This window comes from Periophthalmus magnuspinnatus, chromosome 21, assembly GCF_009829125.3.
Source record: "Periophthalmus magnuspinnatus isolate fPerMag1 chromosome 21, fPerMag1.2.pri, whole genome shotgun sequence".
In the NCBI taxonomy this organism is placed as follows: Eukaryota; Metazoa; Chordata; class Actinopteri; order Gobiiformes; family Gobiidae; genus Periophthalmus; species Periophthalmus magnuspinnatus.
In genome coordinates this window covers 15033248-15052488 of record NC_047146.1, presented here as the reverse complement: position 1 = coordinate 15052488, position 19241 = coordinate 15033248, and the positions used below count along the sequence as shown (strand labels likewise).

Genomic DNA, 19241 nt, shown 5'->3' with positions numbered 1-19241 from the left:
ACATGGAGCTAAAACTAAATCCAGACATAATCCATTTTAAAAGAAAGTTTGAGGAAGATACTTGGGGGTTGAAAGTCAAACTGTTATATGCGTATACATTCTATTGCTGGGTATTTGCACTTTTGTACATTTTTTAACCCTTGTATGACTCAGTATTGAACACATACTGCACATATGCTGTTGTAGGATTTAAAACTGACCTAAACCCATTCCTTTAAGAAACATGACCTCCACAGTGTGTTATAAATTATGTATCCCATTTACTCCTTTTTACCATCAGTATATGATTTTTTCTTAACTAAAAATAAATAAATAACTGGCAGTTAAAAATTACTTAAAAAGCTGACATGCAGCAGTAACGACAGCATTCCTGAAGCAGGACAACTGAAAGTTTAGAAAAATCCCATGTGCAATCGTGAGTAATTTTAAAAATTGTGTTTATGGATATCAAGTTGTACGATTTACTTTTTGTGTACATTTTTTCTAGATACTAACTAAAGCATTACTAACTTTGTCCTGTGATTTTAACATGATCATAAATGAATAACGATAATGAATAATGATTTGCTTGAATGGTTATAATCGTACATACATTAAAAAAAACATTCAGTTTAGTTCTATCCCTCTATTTCTTATTATATGGCTCTGTCTTATATCAATCTTTGTAACTTATTTATTGTTTTTGTCTCAATTCCTTCAACTAAATGTAACATGTAGATTGTGAAATATTAATGATAAGCCTATTTTTTATTGTCTTATAGCTGTCCACTATATTTTAAATCAGGAATTTTCTTTGCCCCATGTCCCATTATACTGTGTATTTGCATATTTATTTAAAACTGTAACAGTAACTTTTCTGATGGCAGGTCCTCTATCTTCTTGGCTCCATGGAAGGGTCTGGAATGTTCCACAATATGCCATTAAACTTGATCAATCTTTCATTATTTCAATTGCACGTGTCTAAACAAATACCTTTACACATTCTTACTTTGAGTGGGCTTTTCTCCACATATCTGACCTGTAACTTGTGCTGCCACTTGCGAGTTTTCATGGAGATAGATGTTTTATTCCTTATTGTTGTGGAACATTACACCATCTCCATGGAGACGAACAGGAGGTCCTCAACCAGAAAAGTTACATAGTGCACCTTGATCAGCCAAACACTTCAAGCTAAAAAATCCAGAAACGTTTAGTTGCTTGAACATGTTTCATATGTTTGAAATTATAATTCATGGTCACAAATATTTTAACAGTGAAAAGTTCAATTTGACTTTTTAAGTAAAATGTCAAGTTTTTTTATGGATGAGTTTTAAATGTTAAATCACTGCTCAAAAACATACGCCACGTGTTTTATTTGGTGCTTTTATGATCATTTAAGTCACTGAAAGTTTATGATCATTCATACATGGTCTTTTTGATCACAAGGAAATAAACCCTTATCGCATTCTCCTTAGTGATTTAATGCTCAAAATGCTGTAAAAGGCCGGTGTAAGAGTAAACTGCACTCTGCACAAGGGGTGGGCCATTTCGTGCAAGCATCTTCTCTCACTGCGACTGATGCTGCTGCAAAAAAATGTGTCCCAATAAACTTTAAAGACTCTCCAAGTCGTAAAAGCCCGAACGTGGGGCAATCACATTTAGTCAAGTTTACAATACTCATAAAGAATTGGTTAATTTTTGATTGTTCTTTTCTGGACTATTTCCCTCCCATAGTTTTCTTTCAACATCCACTACATAAGGATCGAGTGAGCGTCAGGTGTCTCCACACTCCACAAGCCTTCCCTGGAGCACAAAGAGGACCTTTTGGAATTAATCCGGAACCATGGCCTTGTTCGGGGAGACTGTAGCACAGCGCATGCAGTGTGATGCAAATGCTGCAGTGTGTTCAGGAAGCAACTGTCTGGTTCCTCCCAGTAACTTTAACAATATTCTGAGCTTGGTCCTTAGCACAGTGCTTACTGTCATGTTGGCCTTTGTCATGTTTGCCATGGGCTGCACTGTGGAGTGGGACAAACTCCTGGGTCACCTGCGCCGGCCCTGGGGCATTGTCATTGGTTTTCTGTGTCAGTTCGGGATCATGCCGTTCACAGGCTTTGCCCTGTCACTGGCCTTCGACGTGCTGCCTGTGCAGGCTGTGGTCATCATCATCATGGGCTGCTGTCCTGGAGGATCAGGGTCCAACATTATTTGCTACTACCTAGAAGGAGACATGGACCTCAGGTCAGTTAGCAAGTTTCAACCATAAGTTTGAACCTTAACTTGAGTTTTCATTTTATGACCATTTAATCCAGTATATTTGAAAGTTATTCTATGTGTTTATCTGAAAGTTATTCTATGTGTTTATCTGAAAGTTATTCTATGTGTTTATCTGAAAGTTATTCTATGTGTTTTCTCTGTTGTAGTATCAGTATGACAGCCTGTTCCTCCATCTTGGCACTGGGCATGATGCCTCTCTGTCTTCTGATCTACACTTCACTCTGGGTGTCACCGGACACAATCCAGATTCCATACGACAGTATTGGTTAGTGCAGAATTGGCCCTAAGTTCTTGACATTTCCATTGTGCAGCATCATTTTTCAAACATTTTAATTTAGGGATCACTCTTGTGGCTCTCCTTGTCCCCATTGGCTTTGGTATGTATACCAAACGCAGATGGCCACAGCAAGCCAAAAAAATTCTCAAGGTAAGAATTGTGTGTATGTGTGTGTGTGTGTATATATATATATATATATATATATATATATATATATATATATATATAAACACACACTGCATGGCCAAAAGAAAGGTCACCACTAAAAAAAAAGAAGTCACTAATATTTCGTTGGATGCCTTTAGCTTTGATTACAGCACACATTCACTGTGTCATTGTTTCGATAAACTTCTGCAATGTCACAAGATTTATTTCCATCCAGTGTTGCATTAATTTTTCGCCAAGATGTTGCATTGATGATAGTCGAGTCTGACCGCTGCACAAAGCCTTCTCCAGCACATCCCAAAGATTCTCAATGGGGTTAAGGTCAGGACTCTGTGGTGGACAATCCATGTGTGAAAATGACGTCTCATGGTCCTGAACCACTCTTTCATAATCTGAGCCCGATGAATCCTGGGATTGTCACCTTGGAATATGCCCGTGCCATCAGGGAAGAACAAATCCATTGATGGAATAACCTGGACATTCAGTATATTCAGGTGTCAGCTGACCTCATTCTTTGAGCACAGACTTTTGCTGAAACTAGACCTGATCAACTGGAGGAGCCTCGTACCTTTTTGCTTAATTAAATCAAGATGGTGACTTTTTTTTTGGCCAGGCAGTGTACATATGTATATGTGTGTATATATGATATATGTATGATATATATATATATATATATATATATATATATATATATATATATATATATAGAGAGAGAGAGAGAGAGAGAGAGAGAGAGAGAGAGAGAGAGAGAGAGAGAGAGAGAGAGAGAGTTTGCCTCCAAATACATGTTTTTTATGTTCAGATTGGCTCCATAACTGGATTTGGTCTGATTGTTGTCATTGCTGTGGTGGGAGGGATCCTCTATCAGTCCTCATGGGACATTGACCCAGCACTCTGGATCATTGGGACCATCTACCCTTTCATTGGCTCTGGGTTGGGCTTCTTCCTCGCTCGCTTCACTGGACAGCCTTGGTACAGGTGAGACCTAGAATTGACATTACATTAACTATGTTAGACAAAAATCATGATTCTGTTCTTGCTTCCCCTGTCTCATCTTTCTAGGTGTCGTACCATTGCATTGGAGACAGGTTTCCAGAATGCCCAACTGTGCAGCACCATAGTCCAGCTGTCCTTCTCTGCTGCTGAGCTGGAAATCATGTTCTCCTTCCCTCTCATTTACAGCATCTTCCAGATTGTAGCAGCCGTCTTAATTGTAGGATGTACGTAGGCCTGCCACTTGCCACACAAAAATATGGATAAAATCTATCAAGAAATTTTATATATATATATATATATATATATATATATATATATATATATATATATATATATATATATATATATATATATATATATATATATATATATATATATATATATATATATATATATATATATATATATATATATATATAAAATACTGGTCAAGGTAAAGATAAAGCTTCTTCAAACCTCTTGACTTGACATTAAGTATTGGCTGGTTTTGAAATCACATGTTTATTGTGTTGGAGCTTTGTATTGATACTGTAATAACTGTTCTTTTGCAGGTTACCAGTTATACAAAAGGAAATGCAAAGGCGATGCGTCTGAGGACAGTGAGACTCCTTATTTGGAAGAAGGAGAGACGGGCACTGGAAAAATAAAGGCTTTGGAGAACGGTGGATTTGAGCTCCATGAAAACAGTTCAGAGATGAGTAAGGACAATGATAAGAACACACGATTTTGAGAGATTACGTCCAACATTGAACTCACAGTAGTGAGCCACACACTGCCCTCTGCTGCTGATCACAGTGGTGTACAGCTCATCTGTTGGAAATTCAGGAACGACATGTATTATTAATATATTATTGTAAATTCCCCATTATCCATCATTATTCTGTTTCTAAATATCTGCATCAATAGTGTGAACTTGGATGCTTGATATAATAATTCAGACTAACTCCTTTTTATTAACTAAGAAAAGAGATTAGAAGATGTGGTCATATTTATCTTTATTGTATGGTTTTGTTCTGCATGTGGCTATGTATTTATTTTCATCTGGAATCTTAGCAGTTTTGTATCAGTTTTCAGACCTTCAGAATGCAATGATGAGTGACAGATATGTGTGAGAGAGAGAGAGAGAGAGAGAGAGAGAGAGAGATAGTACTGAAGCTCATTTTTTTGTGGGAGCCTTTGCTGTATAATGCTGTTTTTGTAAATTATTGTGACTATTTTTTATATATTATGTCATGTAGGATGGTTGGTATTTGTCACATTCATCAAACACCAAAATAATTAGAAGTCTAAAAATCTGTAGGCATAAATAACTCTACAAGACATTTGACTAAGAGGAGGAGTTATGTTTATAAATTCTATATCCATATACATTCTCTGATTTAAATTGGTGACTCAGTGTTTAGCCTGAAATTTGTTTTTAAAGGTTTGACTGCCATCTTTACTACTACAAACTACAAACTGTATCCTCCCTCACCACTTCAGCTACTTTGAATGTAATGCCCCTGTTCATGTCTCATTGTTTCAATTTATTTTGAATTTAATATCAATTCAATTGACAATAGTGCAATAACAGTAACTGCAATGATGTAAATTAGCCTACACTGGCCTACACTGTGAAGTGTTTACATGCTTTGTCTTAAATATCTCATAGTAATATTTTTAAAAGGATAGTTTGAAGTAAATACTCACAATTTTGTTGCTCTGATAAAATGAGGAATAAAACCAACATTTGTCCCTTTGCTCACTTGGATGTGCCATTTTTTTTCTTAAAGGTTCTACATTACACAAAATTGGCTCATCAAAAATCCTTTATTATTAGTCTGTCTACATCTACAAAGCTCAAAATGCTCTGTTCCACCTTGTGATATCATGAAACGGTAGTTATCACATTGACAGTGACCTTTTACCTTTAGTTCAATAGAGATTGTAAATTCAGGGCTGAAATTATTCAAATGATTCCAGTAAAGGAATATGAAGTTTAAAAACACAGTGGAGCACTTCCTGTATTACCATATGACATCACAAGGTGGAATCGTTGAGTGAAAAATCTTGTGTGTTAAACATGTGTGAATGGAACAAAACACAACTCCAGGGATGTTTTGATGAGGAACCATCATAATAACAGATTGCAAAATAGCATAATATGGCCCATTAAGACCCAATGCCACATCAGAAAGGTCCTATTTGCATGAATCACTGAATACAGGGGCCAAACACAAATAAAACAGACAAGGACTTGGACAAGGACTCTTATGTAATTTCATATAATGGTATGACTGTGTATAGACTACGTTTTTATTTTTTCATGTGCCACACATAATTCATGGTCTAGTTTGAAGAATGAGAAGTAGAGAAAGTGTTTGCAAACCATGTTTCACTCACATGGTGATGAGGTTGAGCTTCATGGGTTTGTACAGCTTCATTACAACAACGGCCCCTCCTCCTTTCACTGAATGATGCTTTCAGCGCCTGTAGGAAAAATCATAATCCATTGCAAAAAGGGTTGAACATGCTCACAACTATATCAGCAAGAGTGAATTACAGGAAATTTGTCTCTGGAGATTATCTACCCTGAATCCCTGTTCATGAGAAAACAGTTTAAAGACAATAAAACTGAACAAATAGAACAATAAACTGTGAATAAACTAAAATGTCTACTTTTTTGAATGAAAGTAAATTAACCTACAGTGAAAAAAAAAGAAGGAAAAAAAAAACCTAGCCTGAAAAACAAATATTAGTCTACAAAGAAATTAAACGTCTTGTAAAAGCTGTCTAACTAATAACCTATTACAAAAACGGAGTCATATAGGGCAAACTAACATCAAATATAACTTATAACTTTAAACAAACCAAAGTAAAAGTAGTCAGCATAAAAACAACAATATTGATAGTCTGAAACTTTACCATGTTACGTGTAAATAGGGCTATTTTTTTTTTCCTGCTAGCTTTTTTTGTTTGTTTGTTTGCTTGTTTGTTTGTTTGTTTGTTTTTGCTAATTTTGGGCTAACACCGTTCAAAAGAATAGCCTGCTACCGCCCTCGATGCTAACTCAACCTGGAGTACTTGAACGCCTCACAAACCGTTTTGGGTTTTTTTTTCCTCATAGAGTCAAGACAACAAGCCGAGCCGAGGAGTAGCGGCCATCAGCTGCCCGTAAGTTACTGTTATTACGATATTATAACGAAACAAAAAGTGATTTAACACGTTAGTTATTCGGTAAACTACACGACGAAGCGCGCGGGTTTGGTCACGTCTCGAGAGGATGTGCACGAGACCGCGCTTACGTCGACAAAAAGTTTATACGTTACTTGACGTTTCTTTTTCTTCCAAAGTACACCGTTAGATTATTGAATTTAGCGTCTTTGTGACATGGTTTGTCGTTCTTAAGTGTCGTGCCTTTAACCGTGGTAAAAGGAATGGATTTGGACATATATTTAAAGATTGAGAGCTTTTGTGAAAAAGTTACATCCCGTGTTTGGGTTTTTTTTTGGGGCGTTTGCTGTAACTGCAGATTGTCTTCTTGGAGTTTTTTTTTTTTTTTTTTTATTAATTTATTTATTTTTTATATTTACAATTTGTACTTAGTAACAGGAATAATTGTAACACTTTTTATTAAATTATAAAAAATATAAAAATTATATGAAGTTAATAGTAGGCTCAACAAGTGAATCAATTAATGCTATGGTATGGTATGCTTTTTATTTATTCCAGGGACTGTGCAAGACAAAACATTAACCAAGACAAGTCATAGGAGAGATGCTGGTGCCAGTTTATAGCATGAACGCTGATTTACACCTGTAGTCCCTGAGCAGGTTGGTGGAAATACTGCAATAGCAACTAATCGTTTATTGAAATAGTTCAGTAATCGGTAGTAATGGTTAACTGGTTTAAACATAGGCTCCAAAACATGTCATGAACTGAGAGAAGAGGTTTTATGACAGGTCAGGAATTACATACAAATAACAGGAAATGTGTAAATTTAGTGTTTCCGATGAAAGCACTTCTTTGTAAGTATGTTGCACCAGTATGTCCTCAAGAGGCTTTACTTCAGCATTATTTGAGTACAATTCAGGAAATTCTCATATTCATGGGTCTTTTATAAACTAAACTGCCAATTGATTTATCAAAGGAATACACTAGCTTAATCCATTAGCAAAAGTTGCAGCCCCAAATAGCAATGTCATAAGCGTGGCTCTTGTAGGCAATGCAAGCTCGGGATCGAACGTCAAAAACTTAACGCTACTGGCAGATGTCCCAAAGGTCAATTCATTTTCCAAATTAATAATAAAAACGTTAACTAAAGTATGTGGAAGAATGCGATAAGCTGCTAGGTCACCACTATTTTACATAGACTCATTCATGAATCAGTTGATATTGCAATGATCCAAAGCCATTGACCCAAAGTAGCCTTTTCATCACCCAAGTCATATGCTATTACTTAATCAATAATCATAATAGTCAATATGAACACTAAAGGAAGCCAGTTTATTAAACACTGATTGCATCTCTGGCTCAGCCTAATTAGATGTCCCCACCCCCATTAGGCATTACATTCCTTCATAGACTCATAAGTTGTTGTCCTGAATACTATAGGGCGAATAGCTGATAAACTAAAAAGAGTTGTCATGTTGGCCATTTTCCGTTCCTTAAAAAGAAATGTTCTTTTTTTTAACATTTGAATCGTGCAGTGCTAGAATAACTTCATACTATGTAGTATATTTACCTTGTTGTCATTGTGAGTGACTGATAATGACAGAGAGCTGATAAGACCAGAGGGGGCACAGCTTTGAGTTCATGTGATTGTGATAGGCCTTAGATACAAGACCCCATACACTGTTGTAATCATGTAACCATAGCATAATGATTTCTACCACTAGCCAGTGTCTGCAGTTGTAAAGTCAAAATTTTAAATTGTTTCTTTAATTACACGGTAAGGTTTTGTTTATTCCACTGATGAAATTAGAAAAAAAAACGTGTCCTTACTCTGAGCCAGATTGCATCTTCACAAACCTCATTTATTTGACCTGAAGGAGGGCATGAAAATGAAATGTTGTGAGAGAAAAAGAGAGACACACAGAAACTGTACCTTAAAATAATGATCAATAAATATTAAATGACCTTACTTATAATGAAATATATTATGTATATTTCTAGCTTATTCATAAAGTTACTAACTTTACTTACTTTGCTTAGTTTAATGCATTTGAGAATTTAAGTACAATTCTCATTCATCATATTTCCTATTTACATGATACCAGTTAAACAAACAATAAAACAATAATCCTCTCTTAGGTTATGCCAAAGTCAACACACTTGAGTTCTCCATTCTTCTCTCTATATGTTTTCCTTTAGATCAGGATTTCCTTCTATAGACACACATCGCACTATCAGCCAGTCACACCTGACGTAAACCTTAACAACTGAAGTACCATGAGTCACCCGCTCATGTGCTGTAGTGTCACTATTCCCATCACAGCAGGTGAGAAGGAGCACAGGATATCAGGTGGTGTCAGCTGATGAAAGATAACCCACCATCCTTAGAGCACTTCAGTAGTGTAGTGGAAAATGTTTGTCATTATATATAAAGTTTGAGTCAGCCTTACTGAGTATACATGCGCCCGAGTAACCAAAATATGATTGGATTTTTTAAGTATTCTGGTTTTCATATGTAAACATGTAAATAAAGTATCCAATGATAGACCTTATATGTAAAAATGGACATAGCTAACCTGGCAGCCGCCGTGTTCCAAATGGGAAGTGAACATGTGTGTGCTTACGCCTCCATCGACTCTGGCTCCAATGAACTTTACATCGAAAAACTGTCGCATCTCTCTCCGTAACTGCTGCTGTCAGGCTCGTTATTTTGGCCTGAAAATATCCGTATTAACTTGTTATACATGATCTAGATATTTTTATTTAGTTATTCTTGCAGTATTGCTAAGCGCCCACTCCGTGCTAAACCAGCGGTGTGACTGCGAAGGGGCATTTTTTTCAACAGCCGTGCTCTGGACTGGCTCTTTGTTTGCTAGGATACTGATGGTTGGAATTCCAAATATGGAACTTTGCTTTAAATTTACCCCATAACTGTTAGCCTCGATGAGGTTCGTTTAGCTGGAGCCAAACCCTATGGGTGATGTCACACTCCCTTCTTCCCACTTCTTTATACAGTCTATGATCCTGATTTCAGTATCCTGGATAAGCCAGTATTCCAGTTATGAGAAACCAGGATACTCTCACTGGGATATTCTGAAACTGGCCCCAAAGAAATGTTGGCTGCTCAGGAGATTTGTCATCATAGGCACTGCAGATCTTATGGAGCCAGATAGTGAAACTCCATCGCAGTCCTGGGTCCAGTCGTTTCTCAGTGTGGTCATTTACTACCAGTACTTCATCACAAATTATTCCTCTCCATGGCCAGGTCACTCTTTGACCTCCTCGTTGATGGAAAGAAAATCGAAGATGCACACCAAGTTGAGTTCCATAAACTATCAGCTGCTGACCGGACAGAAGAACACCAATGTGCATTTGAGGCCCAACAACCTTAAAACAGCCGTGGTCAATCCAATGGTTCTGGCACACACAGACCTCAGCTGCCCATGTCCTGTCAACTGTCGCTTTGCTGGAGGAATTAGGCACAGTCCTCACACAAGTTCAGGAGGGTGAGAGCGTGGCTCAACCAGTATCTTTAGTTTAGTTATTTTTCAACTTCAGTGCAGTAAAGACTGAGGCAGTTCCAGTACCAGCTAACTTTTAGACACGACAAAAATCAATCGCACACAATCATGTCCATGTGGGTGGAAAAAAATATAGACCTATATATTAAAAAGTGTATTATTTTAATTCATTTTTCTTACTGAGATATTTAAACTTTATGTATTTAATATTGTTTAAAACATTTAGCTGTAAAACACCAACAGGTGGGCATTTAAATTAAATTATATTATAGTTTTGTGGGGGGGGTTTCATATACTGAGGCCTTATTTTTTTGAAGTTTTGACCTAATACAGTTATTTATTGTGTACTTCTGAATAAAAGCAGTAGCAGCCAAAATCAGCACAACAGCCACAAGAGCAAACCTCACTTTTCATCCTTTCAACGCTGTATAACCCATGTACTGTGAAACTTATGATGCTAACACACCTATTTACACTAGTAGGTTTGTCTTGCATTATGTTTACTGACAAAGTGCTACTAAATATTAATATGAATTTTATTATGGTGTACAAACTCCAGTCTTACTCCTTAGCTGGGACTGTTACCACACAGTCTGTGTGGTGTTTGGCAGCCCTGTTGTCTGTGAGCAGAGCCTGACCAGTAGCTTTAGTTTTGTGTCCAGCAAACCTGGACACAAAACCTGGACCGGATCATTTAAAATGAAGGACCGGATAAGACAGGCAAAGTATGAGGAAAAATATGGACTAGATTTCTATGAATACAGTAGTTACTTATGGAGCAGCAGAATGGATTTGGTAAAGAAGCACATTTTGACGATAGGTGCCACTTAACAACCTGATGACAGGGGCACTGTTGGCGGGCCGTGGTGCCCTGCCTATATAATGGTAAGGAAAACACTGACCACTATATAATCATAGGTAATTAGCAGACCTCTCTGGAAGTTGGTGGAAACATCAGTTGCTATACATTAATGGAACATTGTCTTTTGTCCACTTAAATCAGTGTGCAGAGCAGTCCTGTGCCTGTGTCTCACCCTGGCTGGGAGTGATCCTGGTTGTTGGTCACTCCCAGCAGGTGACATGACGGGTTACACAAGCAAACCAATCTCTGAAAAGTTACATAGCACATCTTTAATAGCTAAGGAGGAAAAACTAAAGCATGAGATAAATTAATATCACCGTTTTTGACACCTGTCCAAACAGTCTTGGTTGTGTGTGGGCAGGTGCAGGACCCATGAGTCAGAATGGCCCCTGTCTGTGGACTGGGCTCCCTCAGAGCAGCCCGGCCCCCTGTGAGCGCTTCAAACTGGCCTGCTGCAGCCACCAGCACTATGTGTATGTGCTGGGGGGGCGCCATTCCACCTGCCAGCGTGACTTCTGGAGGTACAATGTCGGTAAGGGCCTTTGATTCTGTTTTGTTAATTTTTCTTAATTGCAGTAAATTTGAAATATAATCAATCTCTTGTTCCTTATCTCTGTTTCCTCTGTCCAAAAATACATTAACATTGTTCAGTCAGGATACGGTTATGGTTAGTGGACAAACTCTTAACCTGCCGCATATTTTTGTGTAAATGTTCTATCTGGTCCAGGGTCAGCTGTTTGATTCAGACATTTCTAAGGAGTTAAGTTGTCCATGTCAGTTGTTCTCCAACCTAGAGCTGTGTTTTTGTATCTGGTAAGCTGCCAAATAAGTGACAAGGTAAAAGATTTGGATCTCTCCACAGTAGAGAAACAGCATTTGACCCATCCTACAAAGGTACTGGGACATCCTGTCAGGAGCTCATGAGATCCCTGTGTTTATTTTCAGTGTGCAACGAATGGACCGAGCTGAACTGCACCAGTGAAGCTGCACCAGAAGCACTTGAGGAACATTCTATGGTGGCCCATGAGGTACAAACCGCAGAGAATTAATTTCTCTGTATGTCTGATAATTCAATACATAACCATATACACTGTAATATATAATAATATAACAAAAATTGCAACTTATTTTTTAATTTTTTTTTTCTGTACCGGAATTGAACTTATAAGTGTAACTGAATTATAATTTGAGTGCACTGTTTCACCCCTAATGAGCTGTGTTGATTTCAGGGCTTTCTCTTCGTGTTTGGAGGCATGCTGGACAGTGCGTACACCAGCCTCAGATGTCCCCTCTGGGTCTTTGACATTAGTAAGTGAACATGGAGAACATTTCTAACACACTTGACGCGGCTTGTTCACACATGTCTGTCCTGCTTTACTGCTTCTGGGAAAGAATCCTGCTTAAAACCTTTAGTATGGCTGGAGTAAACACAATTACTGTACACACCTCCCAGTATTTTAGAAAGTTTTCATTTAAATGTTTCTAATTTTAACAAAAAGAATAAGCTGCTCAAGCCTAATCAATGTCAATAAGACAAAAAGACATATTCTATGTCAGCACATTAAGATAATTGCCGTATTTAAACTGTACTTAGATATGTCAGAAGTGGCTCCAGCTAGCTTCAAGTACAGTACTAGTATGTTAAATGTGTGTGGTAAATGTGATCTGTTGACAGACTAAGCGTCAGGCCTGAGTGTGTCAGGAATCTCTTCCATACAAGCTCCCATTAAAAGTAGCTCCAGGTTTGAGCAACAGATGGGTACTTGAACAAACAAATCTTAGTAGTGATGCAATGGGCTTGGTCACACATGCACACACAACACATCAAACTTCAGACTAAACCTGGACAAGACCATGACTAAACAAAGTCTACCTCAGCATGGGCTCAAACCAGGGCAAGTGTGAATACAGCCAATTATGGCTGAGCAAAAAAAATCTATTAAATCGATTAGTCACATTTTTAAAGTTCAAACTGATTTGTTTGGAAGAATCAATTTTATTTCCTCCACAAAAAGAGTGCTCTCTCCAGTCACAGGAAGCATAGTTTTAAAATGATGTGCTCTTCATTTGTGTGTATGGCTCAAGAGGAAGAGAAAAGGTTTATCACAGGACCAGAATTGTCTGCTTTGAAATCACTGACGTCAAATTAAATGTTGTGAAAGTGTAAATTACGTTTTTTGCTCCACATCAGCTACATTTACTACGTTTACTGCAGCCCAAACACTTATGATTAGTTTGTTTTATCTCATTCATAAAATGGAGATAGCTTTCTCCCAAATGGTAATGGGTTAAATATGATCACTTCTCAATAATACAGGTACTTTAGCTGCTTTTAGCTTTTATACAGCTGCTTGGCTAATGTCATCCTTTGTGTTTGGTTTTTAGTGAGACAGAAGTGGGTACAGTGGCGTGGAAAGTCCCCACAGGTACAATGAATCCTTTACTCAGCAGTGCTCGTAAATGCACTTTACTAAACATATATACAATATATAATGCTATTTTACATGTTTATTATTCTTGATTAGAAATTAATTAGTTAATGATTTTAATTTTTGATCTTTGAATCTTTAGGAAGTTTGTGTTTTTCTTAAGTTGAAAATGTAAGTTTCCTGGGGGATTTGGTGTCTCTGTATTCTCTTTTATGTTAGTGTCAAAGCGGAACTTAGATCAGAACTTACAGAAACTCATAATAAAAAAAAAATTCTAATAATAAAGTGATTTTTGTGTGTGAATGTAGGCAGAGAGCCCGTCCAACAGAAAGGCCCACAGCGCAGTGGTGATTGAGTCGGCCATGCTGGTCTATGGAGGTTACATAGACCTGAAAGGATCCTCTCAGGAGTTCTGGAGTTTGGACTTAGGTAAGCACAATATGTCCTTTTATTGTCACGTAAAATGTATGACTTTTATGGGTTAGTTAGATAGTAACTTTGCCCCTTTGATGCTTGACAACTGTGTCCACAGCAAATAGCATTGTGGGCATAAACATGCTGTTTTTAATCTTTCAATAAAGAATGAACAATTTTATCTGCATGGTCGCTTCTCAGGTGCCAAATAAAAAACCTTGCAACTAAGAAGATATTTTCTAAGAAGATATTTTTGGGATGATATATTTACTTCACATTTTTTATATATTTTTTTTCTTTTTTTTTTCTTTTTTTTTCTTTTTTTTTCTTTTTTTTTTTGCAATTTTAAAATTTCATGTCTGTATTTTTTATTCATTTATTTTCTTTACTAGAAGCAGATAGATAAAAGACATATAGTGTAGAGATCACTTTATTCTGCTCCTTTCTCCTGATTTCATTTTATTCACATTGTTTTTACATTCATTAATTAGCGCTCTAGTCCTTTAGTCTACTAATCAGTCGATTTGAACATTTGAATTAGTTGACTAGTTATTTTATTTAGAAGGATTTATATGGGGACAGCAGCAGAAATGAGAAGCAAGTTAGTGAGTGAGTTAGCTGAATATTTGGTATTTTTGGTATATGTAAAAACTTGAATCTATTCTGAATAAATAGTTATTTTTGTATGAACTAACATGCAGTTGTAGTGTTTTGAGAGCAGTTTGGGTCAGATACATAGAGATACATAATCGTTTTGAGAGCTTTGTCACTCCCCCATTTTAATTGACAAATTGATCGTCAGGACACGTCTTTAGTCGACGAAGATTTTTTTTTTAGTCGACTACAGCCCTATGATGTAAAGTTACATTGTGAACAGATCTGTGTAGTAAAACCTGTTGTTGTCACACATGCTGCAGACTCCATGGTGTGGTCCCCTGTGGCCTGCTCTCCACAGACCTCATTAGGCCCAGGGCCCCGGCACAGTCACTCCTCCACAGCTTTCGGCACCTGCATGTACCTGTACGGAGGGCTTAAAGGACTGCGTGAGCAGAGAGACTTCTGGATGTGGAACTCCACCAGCAGCACATGGAGCTCCCTCAGAACCAAGTGAGTGCACTCCTGTAGTTTATTTTGTATTTAGACAGGGAAAGTGTACAGTAAAGAGGGGTATTACGCAAAATATCTTTTTTTTTTTTAGCTTTTTACCATGTTATAGCACTCTCCCTCATCAAAAACATGCCTGAAGAGGTTTTAGGGCCATGCATGTTTCAGTAATTTAGCAATTTCTCCCAGGCCCTATTCGAACTGTCCTTATGTTAGCTGTAAGATTCTGTCCAAGACTCAGTGACTTGGTGCAGACTCGGCGTCAAAAACAAAAGTGAAACTTTTGTGTGAAACATGTTAATGCATTGTTTTCGGCAAATGTAGCATTTTCAAAACCGTAAAAGGCAATATGGTTATCTAAATATCTTATGTGTTAGCAGTTAATTTAGTTAGTTAGAATATTTATTTCAAACCTGCACATAATTCACATAACCGCAAAACACTACAGACACAAATACAGACATGCATCGTTTGAAAAGGACATGGATGAAGCAAAGCTTATACATTTCCATTCCCCTCAATCATGGCCCCAAGCAAGCCATAAAATCATCACAGAACAACACTTCAACAATCCAATAGACATGTTATACATGACAGACAGACGAAACAGAACATTCACACTCTCATCCAACACTCCATGCCCCTACACCTCCCTCCCCCCTGACATCACACTCTGTGCTGAAGGCATCATTCTTTCTACCACAGATATTTTGTCATTATGTCTCTGGTAATTACATTTTTAAACTGAACCAGGTTCCTACAAACTTTTCATTCTTCTGTTAAACTGTTCCACTGACTAACCCCACACCCTGAGATGCACATTGAATTTAAACTAGTTCTTTATGTCTCTTCTTTAAGTCTGTAGTTATGATGAGCATCTCACACATTTAGCAGCTTTTATCTGCAAGTAACTTATATGAGGTTTCTATTCTATTATAACTCCCAAACAAAAAAAGTTTTGTTCAGCTCTTTCAATACATGTGTTAGCAATGGTTATTTGAATTGGTATGTGACTTTTAAAATTTCCAAATAAAATGAGTTTTGTTTTTTAAAATTCAAATATAATTGATTTTATTTCATTTAACATATTTCATTAATGTACATCATGAATTATTTTGGGCCCAATATGGAGCCTTGAGGTACCCCATAGGTTATGTCCCTAAACCATGATTTATGTTGATCAATGTACAATTTGTCATCATCAACCCCAAATAGTTTTTGTCAATCCTTTAATTCCATAGTTTTCCAATTTATTTCTTAAAATATGATGATCAGTGGTGTCAAAAGCCTTTTGAAGATCAATAAAAATTGCAGTCACAAATGTATTTTTAATGATTGATATGGATCTGTTTTGTCAAAGTCTGTATTGGCTATCAGATAAGAACTCATGCTTTTCAATAAAGCCACGAAATCTTATGTCAAATAATTTTTATAGTATTTTGGAAAACTGGGAGGAGGGAAACCGGCTGGTAATGAGTGAAACTGTTTATCTCCTGATTTGCATAATGGCATAACTTTGACTGTTTTCATTCTGTTAGGAAAAGTTTACATTGAAAATATAAATTGCAGATATATGTCCCAAAGAAGTAAAATACCCCATCGTTAACTAAAATTGCTGTTGAGTTTTGCTGTTCTGTCTTATGAGCATATGAACATTTTTAATACACTTTTAATACACTCAGTTTTTTCTGTCCTGCTAACCTTTTAACAACTGTATTTATGTATGTATGAGTCTTGGCATATCTATCTAACCCTCACGTGTCCTCTGTTCAGATCTGGCCCCTCTAAACTGGTAGGACACAGTGCAGTGACCTACAAAGACTGCATGCTCGTCTTCGGAGGATGCGAGTGCCAGAACTCACCTCAGAACTGCCTTTGGAGGTATAACTTCTTCTCCCAATCCTGGAACCAAATCACCACTCTACCCGGCTCTGACCCTCCTCACAAAGTTCACCACTGCTGTGTCGGATTGGGTCCTAGCTACTGCCGTCAATATGAAAAATCAACTTTAAACTCAGAAATTCAACTTAATGATAAAATTAGACGCTTCAAAAATAAGTGCTTCCCAACTCAACTTAGCTTTTTGGGCTCGGAGAACGCGATCGAACTCCAAATGTTGACACCACAAAAAAGTACTTCCCTGGACAATAAAGAAAAGGAGTGGAGAATGGACTGTTTGACTTTCGAAAACAAAGCGTTTAGGAACAGACTGAGTTTTGAAAAGGAACTGGACGAGAATATAAGCCAGAATCTGCCAGACATGTTGTTGGTGATCGGAGGAAGGCCATACACACTACACAAGCCTATATCTGTGTGGCAAATGACACTGACAGACTCATAGCGTAACAATAGTTTATAAAGGGGGCACAGGGAAAACAAAATTTATTTTGATTTAAAGAACACATATTATGCATAACTGACTTTTTTTTAGCTTTAACCATGTTATAACTATGGATTGGTTTAACGGTTATTGGTGATAACGGAGGATTTCCTGATTGGCCCGATTTAGAAAATTTTGCCGATATATGGCACTAATATTTTTTCTGCCCTAGCCTTTGTGTGCTCATATGTCATTCCCAGTTTGATTTGTCAGCCTTAGATTAGTTTTTTTGAACAGACTGAGTGGAAATGTTAATTTATATCCAATATACCGGTAAATACATTTTGTCATTATCATTTTTTTAAAAGCAATAGGTTTCTTTGTAAACTTCACTATAACTTAACATAAATTTGTTTTTTCCTACGGATTTTAAAAGTGTTATATTGGTATAGGCAAATATCACAACAAGTCACAACAAAAAACAAATAATGGATATGTGTAAAAAAAAAAAATCCAAATCTGACCATCCCTAGTTAGAACATTGTTCCCTCATTTAAAACAGGCCTGATGTATTTAGCTTCATTCACACCAGTGTCAGTAATCCTTTCCTTGACTCTGAGCCACACCATACATTGCGTTTGATATTCCCGGGATTGTAACATCATAGATAGAAGCCCTGCCAAGTCCACAAATCGTCAAACTCTGCGTTTCTTTTTTTAGCAGCTATTATCTTAAGTTCTAAAGCAAAAGTAGAGCATGTTTAAAGAGTATAAATTGTGCATAATATTTGTTCTTTAATCTCAATTGAATTTATACAACCAAAGATTTCAACCACAGTCACATGAACAAAATGCAAAGATTTATTTTGTAATTTTATAAAAAAAATAAAAAATAAATCAAATGTGCAAAATTAAGCTCTGTTTACAAAATTTGCTATTTCGACCTCAAAAACACAAATTTTATTGTTGCATATAAAAAAAATGTAAATACTATATTTTGTTTTATTTACAATTTTATTTGTTACTTTTGCCTTTTGTAAAAGAACAGTGTTATATTTTACAGTTTACTAATGTTGACTGAAATGTGACGTCATTGTCTTTTACTTGTCATGTTTACTGTGAATTCAGCACTCTGTATATGTATTACACTTATTTTAATGCACAAGTGTTACAATGTTGTTTAAAGTCTTGATAACAGAAAGTTATAATAGAGAATTATCATACTTTTGATTGTTGTATTACGTTTAACTAATTTGTTTACTTATTAAACTTGCAAAAAGTAGAGATGACACTGTTTACGATATATAAATTTGTCAATTTTGGCTATTGAGAAATGAGTTGTTTTTTGTGTTGCAATGCAATCAATACAACACTAGATGGAGCCATAAGTCTTTTTTTTTTTTTTTTTTAACGTGTGGTTTTCATTTATAGTTCATCTATGTAACACATGAGTAAAACTAAGGTAAAATGGTTTAAAAATTAAGATATATTTAACATGGTGGTCAAGTTTTTACTTTTCTACCTCTTCAGTAGTGTACTCCACATGTGCTCCTTGTTACTTTTAGTTATAGCTTCACTCATAACCTTATCCCTATTATTCATTGCTGGGGATCAGCGGTTACAGAGTTTGGATGAATATACTGTACTTGTTGTCAGATTCAGTTATGTGATTAGGTGGGGAGCACGAGATAGTTCTTCTGTTTTGAAACATCCAAATGATTAACTGTGTATGTTGGGAAGTAACT

At 36.6% G+C, this 19241-nt stretch overlaps 2 protein-coding genes across 3 annotated transcripts; both read left to right on the top strand.

Moving 5' to 3' along the window:
* Positions 1–1742: 1742 nt before the first annotated feature.
* slc10a2 (solute carrier family 10 member 2) lies at positions 1743–4810 on the top strand. The gene is made up of 6 exons (XM_033986730.2): positions 1743–2220; positions 2403–2521; positions 2595–2683; positions 3501–3676; positions 3761–3918; positions 4246–4810. Exons 1-6 carry the CDS (start codon positions 1823–1825, stop codon positions 4422–4424), a joined length of 1119 nt encoding a protein of 372 aa, XP_033842621.2. The 5' UTR covers positions 1743–1822; the 3' UTR covers positions 4425–4810.
* Positions 4811–6783: 1973 nt separating this feature from the next.
* On the top strand, positions 6784–18334 carry si:dkey-3d4.3 (leucine-zipper-like transcriptional regulator 1 homolog). 2 transcript variants are annotated; one of them, XM_055230479.1, is made up of 9 exons: positions 6796–6847; positions 7406–7506; positions 11592–11762; positions 12176–12258; positions 12460–12538; positions 13616–13656; positions 13968–14088; positions 14991–15180; positions 16951–18334. In XM_055230479.1, the coding sequence occupies exons 3-9, from the start codon at positions 11603–11605 to the stop codon at positions 17516–17518; spliced, it is 1242 nt and encodes a 413-aa protein (XP_055086454.1). In that variant the 5' UTR covers positions 6796–6847; positions 7406–7506; positions 11592–11602; the 3' UTR covers positions 17519–18334. The 2 variants fall into 2 exon arrangements, with proteins under 2 accessions (XP_033842620.1, XP_055086454.1); XM_033986729.2 differs by lacking the exon at positions 7406–7506 and having other exon boundaries at positions 6784–6847; positions 16951–17766.
* The last annotated feature ends 907 nt before the right edge of the window (positions 18335–19241 follow it).

What these genes read in the sequence shown, in the direction of transcription:
- si:dkey-3d4.3 (XM_055230479.1), top strand. Translation starts at nt 11,603, where the DNA reads ATGAGTCAGAATGGCCCCTGTCTGTGGACTGGGCTCCCTCAGAGCAGC. An exon ending in GGCGTGGAAAGTCCCCACAG is followed by an intron (nt 13,657 to 13,967) that starts GTACAATGAATC and finishes GTGTGAATGTAG; the next exon opens with GCAGAGAGCCCGTCCAACAG. An exon ending in TGGAGCTCCCTCAGAACCAA is followed by an intron (nt 15,181 to 16,950) that starts GTGAGTGCACTC and finishes TCCTCTGTTCAG; the next exon opens with ATCTGGCCCCTCTAAACTGG.
- slc10a2 (XM_033986730.2), top strand. Translation starts at nt 1,823, where the DNA reads ATGGCCTTGTTCGGGGAGACTGTAGCACAGCGCATGCAGTGTGATGCA. An exon ending in GATTCCATACGACAGTATTG is followed by an intron (nt 2,522 to 2,594) that starts GTTAGTGCAGAA and finishes ATTTTAATTTAG; the next exon opens with GGATCACTCTTGTGGCTCTC. An exon ending in AGCCGTCTTAATTGTAGGAT is followed by an intron (nt 3,919 to 4,245) that starts GTACGTAGGCCT and finishes GTTCTTTTGCAG; the next exon opens with GTTACCAGTTATACAAAAGG.